The following is a 16,497-nucleotide window of genomic DNA, read 5'->3' as shown; positions in this document are numbered from 1 at the left end:
GCGAAAAATTGCTCGTACGGAATTGATTAGTGGTCAAAAGCTTTGACGGGCGATAATTTTGTTTGGAGCTCCTTTAATTACATCAATAAAAGTCAAACAAAAAGCACTTTAGCTATATTTCTAGGATAAATAAAGAATCTCCGTTACTTAACCGTAAACGGGTATCTTAAGTGATTCGGGTAATGCAGATCAGTGAGTGCGGCATCGTTGATCATATCTGAAAATGTTGGCAAACAAATCTGTGAAGTTCCTGGCCATAATTTTGGTGTTTTATTGGAATTTTCGTCACGGAACTTCGGATAAAAAATTCGGTCTGAGTAGAAAAAAGCGGACGTTGCTGTGGGAGAAAGGAAACAGTAGACTTCAAGTTAGTACCCCACTTTTCCCTTCATCTCAACATTTTCTGTAGATTATCACAGGTGTGGGTGTCCCCGTAGATTTAGACGTAGAAACCGTCATCATCGCAGGAATTATCAAAGGCCAATATCGCCTACCAGTCAATATCTCGAACCTTAAACCAACCACCTACTACGAAAGAAAAAAACGGTCCATTTCACGATGGGATATTTACGAGTTTTTAGGGCAGTTGTGGCAACAGTGAGATTTAACGTTCCATTCAGGTGATAATTTATTTTTTCGTTGGTTCGTAGGCGTGGATTTGGCGGAAAATCTTGTATATTGAGAGCCATTTGTGAATTATCGCATAGACCCGTTGATAAAACTTACAGTCTGTTTGATGAATTGGTGCACGCAGTTTTCACGTGAGGAAGACGGTGGGAAAAGGAAAAAGTTTATTCATTTTTAATTTGTTTTAGACCGAGCAGCACCAAGGAAACTTTGCGACAACATAGCGATAATGAATATTTTGCAGCTCAGAAGTTTGGAAAAGTAATGGGAAAATCTTGTAAATCCAAGTTTCCAGATTGTGGGATTGACATTGTTGATATGTTTACGATGTAGAATAAAGAGTTCTTAAGTTCGGATTTTCCTTAACCTGCGACTTTGCAAATAGGTTCGCATTATTAATTTGTTTCAATGAGATTTTTTTTATTTTTAGCTGATTTATTACTTTGAAAGGGTTTCTCAGAGTAAGTTTTAATTAAACCCATTATTGACTGCTGTTTTATTCTTTTATTCTAGAAGTGGTTTTACCAAAATCGTTAAATTTAGAGTCGATTTCATCAACTAGCGTTTAACTAATAAACTGAGTTTAGTTTAACTGGTGATTTTAAACTCAGTTTTGTTTGTTCTGATTTCACCAAGGAAATCGAAATTTCTCTAAACCAAGTTTTATAAAACAGCAATTAAGGCAAAAGAAAAACTGACGATGCTGCAAATTATTGTTACTATGACAGATTATTACGTTTTGTATCTCGAGAAACACGTTCTGGTGATCAAACGCAAGGAAAATTCATTATTTTAACAGTCAGTATATCTTGTGATACAAGTGATTAAAGAAGAAGCACCAAAAAATAAAGATTTTTGAAGAAAATTCTTTGTACATTTCTCTGCCACTATTATTGTTGAACCGCATTTATCTATCCATCTTAGCTGCATAGATATGGAGCGTTAAAAATTGGTATTAATACCTATTCACCAAAATAGATTTACAATCTAATTTAACCAATTGTTAAATTTCGAACATGAAATGGAGTTAATAGACAACTTAAAAGTAGTAACTTTTTTAAATTTTACAGCTGTAGCACAAAAATTATTAATTTTAGGCAATTTTTGCTTGGCATTGAAATGAAAATTTCTAAAATCCGCGTTTTTCGTTTTACAATTTTGCGATTTAGCCGCGTTAATATACGATTGAAAATAGATATTTACATAACAAGTACGAAAAGTGACCAATTTCGCACGAGTGTAAAAGTAGATGCACGAGGCGCTAGCCGAGTGCAGATATTACACGAGTGCAAGAAAAACACTTTCCGACGAGTTATGTACACTATTTTTCCTACGACCTTTCATCATCAGGAAGAAACCATAAGTTTCGACAATAGTTCATTTCTTATCTATTCTAAATGCCATTTTTCTACAACCTCTTAAAAAGTGACGTATTCCACATATTTAGATGGTTTATGTTTTTGTACATCCATTTGTCACTAGTGTGATATGAATATATCCGCACAGACCTGTCAAAACTGATTTGTCAAAAACGACCTAACCAATTCATTTTTATCATTACGCATGTTGTTTTACAGTGAATCGTCTACATATTTGCGACAACAATTCAAGAGTTACATTTGTATTTCAAAATAACTGTCAATCTTGACAGGTCTGTGCGGATATATTCATATCACACTAGTGACTTTTACTTTCGGAAATGGATGTACGAAAACATCAACTGTCGGAGTCATTTTACCGTGTGGAAAATGTCACTTTCATATGGAGTCGTAGGAAAATAGTAATTTCCTTCAGAAAAGTTGTCATTCTATTCCTCGGTTATGACAATAGCGCCACCTGAAAAATTTTTTGCTCGTTCAAGAAAAAGATAGTTATAATAAGCAATTAGGAAATTAAATTAATTGTGTTTCGACTTTTGATAAAGACGGTCGTTTTGGAGATTGTGCTACAAAGTGCTCTGCTTTTTCTTTTTTTTTCTAATTATGTATTCCTCCAATTCTAATTTTTTCTTTCAGAATTTTTTTTCGCGAAGTGTAAGTGTATGCGTTTTTTGACAAGTGGCAGGTGGTAGTAATACTGTGTTAGTGTGTTAACATGTAGGCAAGACAAAATTATGTTTAAGTAAATAAATAAAATTTTTGCTCTTTATAACTCTTCGTAAATTCGAAAAACTTTCTCGAGTGTCAAATTTGTGGCGAGTTTTGCATAACAGTGTCGAAGTATTTTTTAGTGCGCGAGTAATTTAGTGTCTTAAAACTAAAATTCAAATCATTTTTAAATTAGGGGAACGCAGGGTAATGGGAGCCATCGGGAAATGGGAGCGATAGTAATACAAGGAAAAGTAGGCACATTTGCGCGATCGTAAGCACTCGGTCGCTTCCGTCAACCATCGTTAAACTTCGCCCAATGAACACTAGTCGTTAGCGCCATCCGTTAAGTCACGAAGAAGGGTTGTGTGTTTTTCGCTCCATGCTTATAAAAAACTGCCGATTGCCAGCGCCAAGGTAAGCATGAAGTTATATTCTATATTTATTTTTTATTTGTGTTACAAATAGTTCATCGCATTAATAACTAAGATCTCATTTAAAGTATGTTTAGTTGAATTTTCGGGGCAGAGTAAATATTATGGCCCAATTTCCCAAAAAACGTTAAATGGGCTCTCATTACCCGCATGTGTCGGGTAATGGGAGCTATTGATTTTTTTTTGTAAAATCGTTATTGGACCTCAAACCTATGACTGTAATTTGTTATATTTGTGATTGAAATATACTTAAATAATTAATGCAAGAGTTCCTAATTAAAAATTATAAGAATGTTAACAAATGTTGTTTTTATCAACATTTTCCCTTAGTAGGCTCCCATTACCCTGGTTTCCCCTAAATTGAGTGAAAAAGTTAAGTCCCGTTGATGTCTTAAAGTTTTAAAAATCACTTGAATCTTTTTGTTTCGTTTCTTAACTTAATACTCCAACAAAGCCGCATACATGTTCAAATCATTTACATAAATAAACGCGCCTCAGTGGTTAAAAACTTTTTTTTTACTTTTTCCCTAACATTACTTAAACAAATACCTCAGAGTTCTGACTAAATTTAGAAGTATTATCATTATCACATAAATAGAACTGCAGTTACCTGGCCGAACAGTTTTACACAAAACTTTATACAATGATCGGCAAATTATCTTGCACAATAAATGTATTATTATTATTGTTATTATTATTAATATTTTGCAATCCATGTAACGCATTTTTTAATGGAAAACGAACGAAACGAGTGTTGCTTTGGCCTAAACACCAAGAAGATCCTGAAAACTTGGTCGAAGTAGTATTTCTACATTTTTCTTTTTTGAGTGAGTAATATTTTGTAGGCCACCGTAGGTGTTGGCATTCCTCTTAATGCAGAAGGATCTGTTACCATCGGCACATGTTTCAACTTCAATTATCTGTTGCCAACGAATATCTCAAATCTTCAGTTTTCTGATAACAGGACGAAACGGGCAATTGCTCGATGGGATTTTTATGAGCTTTTAGCAGAATTGTTGCTTCAGTTAAGTATGTAAAACATGCAATATTTTCTTATTTTGTAATTTTAGACGTGGATATGGAGGCAAATCTTGCATTTTGAGAGTTATTTGTGAGTTAGCTCACAGACCAACTGACAAATCTTACAGTTTCTTTGAAGAGTTAGTTCACGTTATTTTCACGTAAGCTAGACTGGAGAAAACTTGCTTGATGAACTTAATTTAATCGATTGCGTTGTAGACCAAAGCAAGAAAATTTCTATGACAATGAATATCTAGATGCTTATAAATTTGGGAAAGCCATGGGAGAATTTTGTAAAACGAAGTTCGCAAACTGTGGAATTGATATAGTTGACATGTTTACGATGTAAATAAACTGCTTTAATTAGCTATCGAGATTCGTCTCCAACCTCAAACATTCGAGCAGGAAAAAACAGTTTCTAGGTGGAATATTTATGAGCTTTTAGGCCAATTGTGGCAACAGTGAGATTTGCGCGTTCAATTCAGGTAATAATTTATTATTCTGTTTGTTTGTAGGCGTGGATATGGCGGTAAATCTTGCAAATTGATAGGTATTGAATCACAGGTTCAGTTGATAGAGCTAATTTTATGATGAATTTATGGTTTCTACAGTAATTTTTAGTACGAGAGGGCAAAGGACAATTCTAGCGGAGACAGCGGTAATGAAAGAAATTTTGCAGCGGAGATGGGTGGGAAATTGTATGGAAATTTTGCTCTTACTTATTTTATAAAATATTATGTAAGAAAAACATATGCATTCCTTCAGTTAAGGTGTCGAAAATGAAATTTATTTTTAGGTATTTCATAGGTTATCTAAATTCCCAACACCACAATTTTTTAATAAAAGAGCACAAAATTTGCAAAATTAGGAAAACTAAAATCTTATGTATCTATCTGTGACCAAGTTGTTAAGGAACGCTTATATCAATCACTTCAGTTCATTAATGAGTTATATGAGCGAAATATCGACCGCAGAAGTATGAGATAAGTTTAGTCGTGTATTTTTTCCTAAATAAATCTAATTTTTGTCTTTTCAAAAATCTATTTCTAACGTAAAATGAGTCGAAGAAATCTATGGCACAAACTGCATCTCAATATCTGTAATAGTTTTCGATATATTTAGCTTTAACAATTAGAAATAATGAAAATCAACCATCCGAAACTTTGATCGTTATTTGTCGGATATGAATTTAAATCCCACATTTGAAATTTGCGGAAAATTCTGCGTACACTAATGTATAATAACTTAAGTTTACTAAGTAGGTAATTAAGTAAGTTTTGTTAAGTTGCTAAGTCCATTTTTGAACAAAATGCGTTTTCAATTTTTAAAAAGAGAAAACAAAATGGTAAGCGTTGGATCTTTTTATGTGTTATTATTTCAGAATTAAGAAACATTTTATTTTCATTCCCCAAATTTTCAAATTCCAGATTTGACGACAAATATGTAAAAAATTAAGATTGAAAATTTCGACTTTTGAAAAATCTAAAAACTATTTCTTATGTAAAAAATTGCGAAAAGAACGATGCCGCAAACCGCATCTTAATATCTGTAATAGTTTCTGAGATATCGAGCACGAATTGTTTCAAATCTTCAAAAATTTAGCCCTCTGGCGACAACCTCAAAATTCAAATGGCCATAAATCAGTTATTTGTTGACAAAAATTCTTGAAGCTTTGGTTGGATTCAGCGCGACGTTCTGCTTAAAGTGAGCTAAAATTTGTTTAATTTGCTTAATAAATAAACGAGGCATTGGCGAAAAACTGTTTTGAAGAGGTTATTTTGTAGTGATTTTCAATCCTGTTTTCATGGTTAAAACGACGTTTAATATTTTTATGTTCTATATCAGTCGAAAGATGAGCTCAAAATCTATCAACTGGCCAAATTTGAAATCGATCGGACAAAAAGTTTATGAGTTTTAGCCAAAAAACAAAAAATTGAAAAATTTTCATCGTTTGCTTTGAATTGTAATTTTTTTTCGCGAAAAAATCGACTATTGAATTTTGGACTTTTGTGAACTTTTTCTAACGTAAATTGAGCCGAAGAAAGCGATGGCGCAAACGGTTGCCTATTTTTTTAAATAGTTTCCGAGATATTTAGCTTTGAAAATTAGCGAAAATAAAAATTAACTATCTAAAATTTTGACCGGCTACAACTCAGTTATTCGTTGTCGCATCTGAATTTAAATCCCAGATTTAGAATCTGCAAAATTCTGCGTATGAGTGCCAATAGTTTAGGATTTCCCTAAAATTAAGTAGAAGTTTGACTGAATTTTTTTTTCACCGAAATCAAATTATCGACTTTTAGAAAATCGAAGAGCTAAACCACAATAATACACATAAATACTGCGTTTGAAATTGATAATGTTTTCAAGAGGTTCCTGTCGGTTTTAATGATTGCATTTATAATTATAACTCAAATGAATTAATTTGTTTTTCAATTTTCAATTATTATTATTCATTGGTTTAATTTGTGACTAGTTATTGGAAACGCAATCTTTGTCATACATCGAATAAATTTTATCTGTTCTCGATAAAACCGAACAAAACGAAGTTGTTTGCGACATAACCAGTGCTACTTTTCTTTCATTGTTGTTTGTTGGAATCTTGAGAATACTTTGTAACTTTCCGAGTTTGAAAAGATTTCAACAAAAAACGAGTGCAATATTTGATAAAAAATTCAGTATTCTCACCTCCATGAATATTCTATGCAAATTTTGCTCTAGTATTTGTTCATGAACAATGAACGGAGAAGCAATTTGTCACACCACCACCTAATTTTAATATCTAAATATTGGAAGACACGTTAGATAAATTAAGTGTTCGTTAGAGCGTCAGGACGAAATCCCATAAATGTTCAATTATTTGCTAATTAAAATTCATGTCAAAGTGATTCAAATTGTCTAGAATATTGTTCAGTTGAATCGTTATTGTCGTCGAGACTTAAGAATGCTTTTCTTAGTTTGTATTTTAATTTATTTTTTGTCACTTAGTGATGGATATGGCAGAGAAAAAAGAACGCTTCTCTGGAAAGAAGGAGCAAGCAGAATCCAAGTAATTTTCATATTTTATCCGTTTTTCCTGCAAATATTTTTCAGGTAATTGCAGGGTTTGGGGTCCCAGTGGATCTGAAACCAGATACTGTTATTGTCGGAACAGTATTTAAAGCAAATTATGTGTTACCGTCCAATATCAGCCGACTTTTCACCCCGTACACATATTACGCCCGGAAAAAACGAGCCGCCACCAGATGGGACGTGTACGGACTCTTATCCCAAACTATGCAAATGTAAAACTCACAAACAACCTTTTGAGGTAATTAGTTTGTTTTTCTAGGCGTGGATTTGGGGGAAAACCGTGCGTTTTACGAGCCATTTGTGAGGTAGCTCGTACGCCTCTCGAGAAAAATTACGGACTTTTCAACGAATTGATTCATATGCTTTTCACGTAAGTGGTAAAGTTTTTTGTGTTGTAATAAAATGGGATTTTTAGACCCACGAGCACTAACGAAAAAGTGCAGCATCATTCCGATAACGAGTATTATGCTGCGCAAAAGATCGGAGAGAAAAGCGGAAAATGCGATAGGATTTTCCACGACTGCAGTGCCAGTCTGATGGATCTGTTCACTGTTTACAGTAATGAAATTCCTAATTTATTTTAGGATGTTTGAATTCGCCCGGATTTAATGTGCGGAAACGTTCGAAATGAAACAGGAAATGAGAAACGGATTAACTCACCACCTTATTGTCAACAAATGGGAAATTAGCTGGTTTTTCAAAACCGGTTGAGAATCTGTGGTAGTTGACATTCCTCAGTTCAAACCAACGACCTGCCACTTGTTCCAATATTTAAATAAAGAAGCGACAAAGTCCAGTTAAAGTATTTAGTGTCTGTATTAAATACAATAAAAATTTACTAATATTATTAAGGGATGAAAGACGCTCAAATTGAATATGTAATTACCCGCAACTTATTAGCGATTGTCGATGACATCCCACCTTCATTTCAAAATGATCAAGTGTGAGTCATTTTTATTTCTCGTCGTTCTTTTCCACGTCTCTTCCAGTCAACATGCTCGTGGTGTTTTGAGCAGAGAAAAAAGAACTCTAGTTTGGCCTACAACTGGTCGATTATTGGTTAATATCCCCCATGTTTTTTTTGTGACTAACAAAAAAATTCTAGGCTATTTGTGGCTACGGAGTTCCGGTCGATTTGAAACCAGAAACTGTGATCTTCGGAACTGTTTTTAAAGCGAATTATCGCTATCCTTCAAACATATCGCAAATCACAGAACCCTTTGTGACGTATGCAAGGAAAAAACGAGCCCTCAGTAGATGGAATTTGTACGAATTGCTCGCACAGGCACTGGAAATGTAAGATTAGCTCTTAAAAAACTTTGTTATTGATTAGTGTTGTTAGGAGAGGATTTAATGGGAAGTCGTGTATTTTACGAGCTATTTGTGAGGTGGCGCATACCCCCTTCGTGAAAAATTTTGGACTTTTTCATGAGCTCATTCATAAGTTTTTTACGTAAGTATGAGATTTTTTAATGGTGCGGAATTCAAGAATACTTTCAGACCTTCGAGCACGAGAGAGCCACTCAATCGGCATAGTGATAATGAGTATTTGGCCGCCCAAATGTTGGGCGAAACGAGGCAAAGTTGCGAGAAGATTTTTAAAGACTGCACGACGAGCTTTTTAGATACTTTTACGGTTTTGGAGCACTTGATGTTGTAATAAAATAACTGGAGTAGATAAATGGTTTATTGAACTTGGTGCCTTAAGTTTGAAAAAAATGTGGGTAAAAGTGATCAAACTAGCGTGTAATAGTATATTGTATAACAAGTGTTGAAAATGGAAGATTTCACACGAGTTTTGCAGAATTGAGCCACGAGCCGTAGGCGAGTGGCTTAAGCAAACGAGTGTGAAATCGAATTTTCAACACGTGTTGTACACTATATTTTTCCGACGACCACAAAAATCGCAGAGTTAATATTTATTTTTTTTAATTAAAGTTTATGGTTCACGCTCTTCCACTTGCTTATAATGGTGCAAAAACACCTCAAGTTATCTCTGGTCAAATTAAAACTTAAAATGTCATTCGGCAGAGCTCCTAGCCGCGGACAAAATAATTATGCCGTTGCGCCGAAAGTTAGATACCGATAATGTATGATCTGTGTCAACCTGTGTGCAATGTAAAAACACACACCTGTCGGCCAATCAGAGATCTCAAATTTTTCATTGCACACGGGTATGCGCTTCGTTCGTCTTCGCGCTGAAATTGTTTGCAATTTTAAATTTTCACTACGAGAAAACTGTATGAAATGTGGTATTTTATAGTGGTCGTCGGAAAAAGTATGTAACTTTGACGGAAATTGGAATTGTCAGTAAGAAAATGTCATAATTTTTGGTAAATTCGGACTTCAAAATTTAGTGGAAATATTGTTAAGTAAAATCTGCGAAAAATTCTGCGTACACTGATGTATAACAACTCAAGTTTACACCAAAAAATGAGCGAGATATCGATATCAGAAATTTGCCATAGTTTTAGTCATAAATTTTCGCGAAAAAATGCAGCTTTCGATTTTTGGAAAATCTAAGAACAATTTTTTATGTCATAATTGCGAAAAAAACGATGGCGCAAACCGCATTTTATTATCTGTAATAGTTTCCGAGATATTGGGCACGAATTGTTTCGAACCCAAAAATTTGGCCCTCTGGCGACAACCCAAAAATTCAAACGGACATAAATAAGTTATTTGTTAGCAAAAATTAAAAATTCTTATGGTTCTAAAGACAGCGTGACATTCTTGTTGACAATTATTTAGAGAACACGGGAAACATAGTAAAAAAAATCTATGCCTCATTTTCTTAATGTTATAGCATCTCAAAGGTAACCCATTCAAAAGGATGTAGCTTCTAGCATATGCATGCATGACTGTGGTAACTATTTGTAATACCATTAATTAATGTTCTTGTTTCTATTTATCCCGACTGCATTCCATTTTAACTTAAATTTATCAAGTTTTTAGTTTCTATTCTTCATTTCAAACCTTAGCGAGGTCCAAATGTCAAACCTGGCCCGAAATTTGGGACTGTACCAAAAAATTGTGTGGAGAAGTGTACTTTATAGGGACATTTTTATAAACCAAAAGTTGCCCACCCTGTCTGCCATCACTTTGACAGCACCGTCATAATTTGTTGTTTCGTTGATGAAAGCGTTTTCAGTTCACTTTTTGAAAACCAGCAACTTTAGCAATTCTAATTAATTGGTTAAAGTAAATAAATCCCTTCGCCAAGTTCGCACCGTTCGCACAAACTGACAGATTTCTGAATTTGACAATGTCATCCCCCTCTACATCATTACATTCCAGGTGGCACCAACTCTTCCAAAATTTCCTAGCAATGTACAATATACTGCTCACTCATATATACCCGTTGACACTAAAATGGGGGCCTCGCTATCAATTGAAATAAGGTATATTTTTGAATAAGAATCGATCAAATTACATTTGGCAACAGGGTGATTTTCACGTGCAAAAACAGAAAAAGAAATAGATAGCTGATATCAAAATTGACTTGATTTGACATTTATAACCAAACTTGTCAAAATGTATGAAAACAATGAGTACGCTGATATGTAAGTACCTCATTTTGGGAGAATTTGAAGATAATGCTGCGCTAGCCGCAAGGGTGTATGCAGAGCGTTACCCTGCTAGGCGACATCCGCCAACTAATACTATCCGAAGATTAGGCGGTAGAGTGAGAGAAACAGGGAGCCTTAACCCTCTAGGAATTAATGCCCATGATCGAGGGCGTCCGAGAACAACCCGAACACCGCAACTAGAAGAAGAGGTCTTACATTTGGTGCATGAAAACCCAGCAATAAGTACCCGTGAAATTTTCACCCAACTCGATGTTAATCACACGTCGGTCAACAGAATCATTAGAGAAGAAAGGCTTCACCCTTACCATATCACAAGGGTCCAAGCATTGCTTCCTCAAGATTTTGCAAGACGGTCAAATTATTGTAATTAGCTCGTGGCACGAATTGCCCAACTTCCAAATTTTGCCGCAAATGTGTTATGGAGTGATGAGGCAACGTTCACAAGAAATGGTTATTTCAACCAGCATAATTCTCATTTTTACTCTTTAGAAAATCCCCATTTAGCTAAGCAGGTGGATCATCAACATCGTTTTAGTGCAAATGTTTGGGCTGGGATTTTAGGTAACCATTTAATTGGACCTTTTATTATACCCAATCGTCTGAATGGGAAATTTTTTTTACATTTTCTAGACAAGACAGAAATTTTTTTGGACAGTTGAAAGAGGTTGAACCAGGTGTGGTTCCAGTTAGATGGCGCTCCACCTCACAATGCGAGACCAACTTTCCAAATCGGTGAATAGGGAGGAATGGACCCGTCTTATGGCAACCCAGATCGTCGGCCTTAAACCCCCAAAATTTTTTCTTTTGGAGCCAAATAAAAAATTTGGTGTATCAAACGCCATTTGATAATTTAAACGTTTTAATACAATGAATTCATGTAGCCGGGGCAGCAATTAATGCTAACATGTTAGCCAGGGTTCAAGAAAATGTGTCAAGAAGAGCACAAGCATGTTTAGACGCTGAAGGCAGAAATTTTAAACACCTCCTTTGTGGAGCATTTTTAAACAATTTAAAACACCTCCATTGTGAACCAATGTTTTTATTTTTTCTTAAATACAATTTTTGATAGTGATTACTTTTGGCTTGCCTTTATTTATGTTAAGAAAAATGTATTTTCAGCTCATTATTTCTTTGTAGACGAAAGGAAAGTGCAATTCCAAAACAACTTATGAAAAACACATTACGTTAGAAGTTCAGCAAGAATGAAAGAATGAATTAATTCGTCGTGGGGATGAAATTAGCGATTTGGACTTTTCGGTTCAATAAATTTTGGATTGAAGAAGTATGGAGCGAAAATTGAACCAATAGCACTTTAAACAAAAGAATTTTAAATCTGCAACACTCGAAAACTTAGAGTTTATAAAGTTTCTTCACAACATTTTCGGTAAATTCGTTTTCTCCAAAGTGCATTAACTGTAGGCTCTTTTAGCAAGGTCACAAGCATAACTAAAAGTACTTTAAAAAAGGGTATTAAAATAACCATCCATATCATTGGAACGTCTTGTTCAAATAAAATACTCTTTCTTTAGTTAATAATTACTCTGATAATAATAATTGAAAAGCTGCCTATAACCTAAAAGTAAGACGTCAATCAATTTTGATTGAATACCATAACTACACCAATTTACGTAAGCGTAATTGTAGTTTTTCTATTTTTCCTTATTAGGTACTATTGCGGACAAAATAATTCAAACGACAAGCTTTTGTCATTTCAAAAACCATCATGTAAATCACTCTTTATTGTCAATGTCAATATAATTTGAAGTCGTTTGAATTTTTTTGGCCGTAATAGTACTACGCTATGCAACGTTGCCAAATTAATTCTTTTAAAAGTTCGATTTTCTCAAAAAGTAGAAGCCAAAAATTTTTTTAACATTTTTTTTAGACTCTATCAAGGTATTTTAACAATGTACTGTAGAGCATATCTGCCATTTTTGATACAGCCTGTATATGCCTGAGCCACAAACGAAGATTGCTCCTGACCCGTAAAATTCGACTTACAGTTGTTCGAATGTAAATTACTATCATTTCTTAAAATTTAAATTTAAATAAAAATTCTAACAAAACAACAATTGTGTCTGAAAATGTGAAGAATCCGCAGAATGTGAGCACCAAAAAAATCTCAAGATAACTGCAAATTTTTTGTTTGACCATTTAAATTTTGACTTACATAATAAATAGGTACTTAATTTAAATACATTCATAATGTTTAACGTTCTACATAATTGTGTGTGCATATTACGTAACTTTTTTTGTTTAAGTCATGTTTATTTATGTAGTTTCAACATTTAATTTAAAGAACCATCACATTTTTAGTAGCTAGTTGTAATTTTTTTTAACATTCTTTTTAAACAATTGACATATACAATTTTTATTTTATTTATGACATTAAAAAAAAGTTTTAATAATGGTCGTAGAAAAAGCATAGTATTTTACGGCACCTATATTTACTCGGTTGATTTGTTTTACTCGCTCGCAAGCTCGCTCCTATCGCAAGCATCAGCTTTTCAAAATAATATACTCGTAAAATAACAATGTTCATAAAAAAACAACAAATTAAAATGATAAAAATGCACCTTCGATGTCATATTATTACCTACCATGTAAATATAAAGCAGTAAAATTAACATTAATTGTATATTTAGCACCTGACGGCAACGTTAATATCCTAAAAGTTATTACTCTACAATAAACAAAAACAAACAAAACATATTATTTTCTACATAGCTTTATTAATAAAATTTCAAAATCGTGTAATTTTTCTTAACCTCACAGCAGCATCTTGGTAAATTGCTCAATAAAATTGACCTTGCACTCCGGGAACAAAACAGCGCAATTGTACACTTTCCTCCCCAGTTCTTCAGCAGCGCGATACTCACAGTTCAGATGATTGTCAAGAGATTCGCGAGTGGAGGACGGTCTGAAAATTACACTGTAATGGAATTTTCCATAAAATTTTTATTACTCACGTCAAAATTGCGTGTATTATTTCAGCCAAAATTCCGCTCTTCTTCTCGAAAGGTCGCGCGGCAACTTCACAAATACTTCTCAACATACAAGCTTTCCCATCTCCTAATCCTTTTCTCTCAAAGAAACCCTCAATGAGTTTATAAGTCGTCCATCTAGTTGCAGATCGTTTTCTTCGGGCGAAATCAATAGATGGTTGTGTGTAGTCTGTGCTGTTGGTTGGTAATAAATAAAACGCTTTAATAACTGTACCAACTGTTATGCTTTGATCTTGGAGTTCGATCGGTGTTCCAATTCCTGCGATCATCTACTAGGAGATTATTTTTTAGTGTTGTTTTAGAAATGTTACCTGGACCCAATTGACGCCTTCGAACCATATTAATGATCTTCTTTGACGAGAGAGGAGTTCTGCGCTCGTATCTAAAAGTTTGCTAAAAGCGGTATCAATTACTATGCACATTAAAAGGGAATATAATTTCATGGCGAGATATAACTTCGGTTAACGCTCAATCAATCATTGTGTTAGATGAAACGTAAGTTAAATGACCCTTCCAGAGTTGTTTGGTGAGTAAACAAGAAGTTAGAGGATTGTTACTAATGAATGAGGACGCTTCGCGGAGCAGCCAGTAACAGACACGGAAAAAATTGCGTACTGGAATAGGAGCATTAAGATGTTCTTTACTTTGACAGCTGTCATGTAAATCTGGTTTTGGAGACCGTAAGAAGAATTTTAATTAGATTTTTGATGTTTTTGGGATGAAACTCGTCTTTTCCATAAGAATTATTAAATAATAAATACATACAGTAGACTCTCGATAATTTGAACCTCGATAATTTGAATTTCTCGGTAATTTGAAGTTTTTTCCCGGTCCTCTCAATTTCTCTCGATAAATTGAAAAATTTCAATGTATTTTGGTTTCCTCGTTAATTTGAAATAAAATCGAACTGTCGTTAATTTGAAGTCCTTCGCCTGGGCGGACAAGAAAAACAGAAAACTTCTGAACAAGCCAATCTTAAAAATTCCATTGCAGCTTTAAAATCAGATTTTACATTTTTTAACTAGCTTTTATTGACTAGATTAATAGCTTTACAAAATCTAAGTTTTACGATATTTTGTCAAAGTGGAGTTAGTGGATTTTACGCTCTCTTCTCTGATTGGTTTGTTTATTTTGACTATTGTCTGTTTGCCTTTAAACTCTCGTTTATTTGAATTTTTTCTCTCTTTCTCTCGATTATTTGAATCACACTGTATTTTAAACTCTCGATAATTTAAACTGTCTGCCAGCTCTCCTAAGTTTCAAATTATCGAGAGTCTACTGCAATACCAAATTATGGTAAATTAAACTCAATTAATCAAATAATGTTGAAAGGTATTAATAATATAATGTTGTCTAGCTACAAATACATATTTGGATTTTATAGTTCTTGCTTCGAAAATAGTTTATGCAAGATGCCATCGAAATTGACACTTTACATTATCGTTGTTGAAAATTTGACTTTGCACTTACTGCCTGTATAAATGGGAAAAATAGCTCAGCAAGCCGTAAAATAATAATGAAAAGCTCTTGATGACTGTCAAATTAAACTGTCAAAATTGTTAAAGACAATTTCAGGTTTTTTTAATGAATTACGTTGTACAAAAAATGTACGCATTTCTGGTTCTATAGGCAAATAACTATTCATATTTTACCTTGAATTTACGAATAATTGATGCTTTTTTTTGATTAAAAGTCACCGTAATTGACAATGAACTTGAACTATTTATCTTTATTATTGAACTATTTATCTTCATTATAAGTAGGACTTTGGCATAAGTTTGTAAAAATATGACATTAAAAAATTTGTTTTTTTTTCAATTCAAAGATTTTCAATGACTTTTCAAATGAAGGAATAGAATATGTGTTATAACAATGATGCGTAATGTAGATACGCACTATTTACCATTGACAATCAAAAGTTAATTGTACAGGGTCCGACAACAATTCTTGTGGTCACCTCCAAAATCGTCTTTAATTTTAAAGTCAAAACTTTTCAGATTTGCATACCCTTATACTTGATCAACTTTAGGAATCTGACGCAAAAATTTGTTTTTTATCATCGACAGTTAAGCGTCGCGACGCCTTAAAAATGTAATTTTAAAAATCTTCGTGCGTTTTAAAAAAAGTTTCGTTTACTTCAGTTTGAACAAGTTGCAATTAGTTATTTGGGGTACCCACAGAACCGTATTTGCTCAAAGCAGAAACCACGACCTTTAAATAGGCTCTACGTCGTTTAGAGCAGGTGTATTCAGAGTCCTGAGATAATTCACGAGCTGTAACTCTAAGTTTTTTAGATTTTAAAGGTTTTCAAGACCTTGAATCTTCCAACTGTCAGATATTTCTAGGATTCTCATTCTCATCTCATCTCAGTTTCTCAGATTATCAGGAGAAGGCGGATTAGGCTAAGATAAACATAAGACAAATTTAAAAAATCGAATTTTTTGGATTTTGTACTTTTTATCTTGCTGTATTAAAAAATTCGTAAACTTCACTAGTCAACGAGGTTTTGTACTGAAGAAGTAAAAATCATTGCTGAAGTCGGATTCTGAAGTTTTTTTTGTTCTATCAGCTCAGGATTCAGAGACAAAATGATTTTTAGCGTAAATAAATATTTGATTTATTAAAGGTCGCGTCGCTTTGTTTGTAAATGAAGGAGAATAAA

At 33.7% G+C, this 16,497-nt stretch overlaps 4 protein-coding genes across 4 annotated transcripts; 3 read left to right on the top strand and 1 right to left on the bottom strand.

The window, feature by feature from the left end:
• Positions 1 to 223: 223 nt before the first annotated feature.
• LOC148173185 (uncharacterized) lies at positions 224 to 960 on the top strand. Its single transcript, XM_088039853.1, has 4 exons — positions 224 to 367; positions 410 to 597; positions 651 to 761; positions 816 to 960. Exons 1-4 carry the CDS (start codon positions 224 to 226, stop codon positions 958 to 960), a joined length of 588 nt encoding a protein of 195 aa, XP_087895979.1.
• A 5,900-nt stretch (positions 961 to 6,860) lies between these two features.
• On the top strand, positions 6,861 to 7,824 carry LOC148173184 (uncharacterized). Its single transcript, XM_088039852.1, has 6 exons — positions 6,861 to 6,888; positions 6,965 to 6,984; positions 7,083 to 7,217; positions 7,262 to 7,452; positions 7,500 to 7,610; positions 7,656 to 7,824. Exons 1-6 carry the CDS (start codon positions 6,861 to 6,863, stop codon positions 7,822 to 7,824), a joined length of 654 nt encoding a protein of 217 aa, XP_087895978.1.
• Positions 7,825 to 8,173: 349 nt separating this feature from the next.
• LOC148173183 (uncharacterized) lies at positions 8,174 to 9,554 on the top strand. Its single transcript, XM_088039850.1, has 8 exons — positions 8,174 to 8,299; positions 8,346 to 8,536; positions 8,583 to 8,693; positions 8,741 to 8,896; positions 8,949 to 8,999; positions 9,179 to 9,239; positions 9,320 to 9,358; positions 9,504 to 9,554. The coding sequence occupies exons 1-8, from the start codon at positions 8,174 to 8,176 to the stop codon at positions 9,552 to 9,554; spliced, it is 786 nt and encodes a 261-aa protein (XP_087895976.1).
• Positions 9,555 to 13,231: 3,677 nt separating this feature from the next.
• Positions 13,232 to 14,278, bottom strand: LOC148173182 (uncharacterized). The gene is made up of 5 exons (XM_088039849.1): positions 14,147 to 14,278; positions 13,800 to 14,104; positions 13,604 to 13,750; positions 13,431 to 13,498; positions 13,232 to 13,350 (listed from the first exon to the last, which is right to left on the bottom strand). The coding sequence occupies exons 1-5, from the start codon at positions 14,276 to 14,278 to the stop codon at positions 13,232 to 13,234; spliced, it is 771 nt and encodes a 256-aa protein (XP_087895975.1).
• Between the last annotated feature and the right edge of the window lie 2,219 nt (positions 14,279 to 16,497).

The sequence above is a fragment of the Gnatocerus cornutus genome, chromosome 6 (genome assembly GCF_029298725.1).
Source record: "Gnatocerus cornutus isolate USDA-ARS CGAHR chromosome 6, icGnaCorn1.1, whole genome shotgun sequence".
Taxonomy (NCBI): domain Eukaryota; kingdom Metazoa; phylum Arthropoda; class Insecta; order Coleoptera; family Tenebrionidae; genus Gnatocerus; species Gnatocerus cornutus.
Note: the sequence above shows the minus strand (reverse complement) of the source record. Positions and strands in the feature narration are given on the sequence as shown.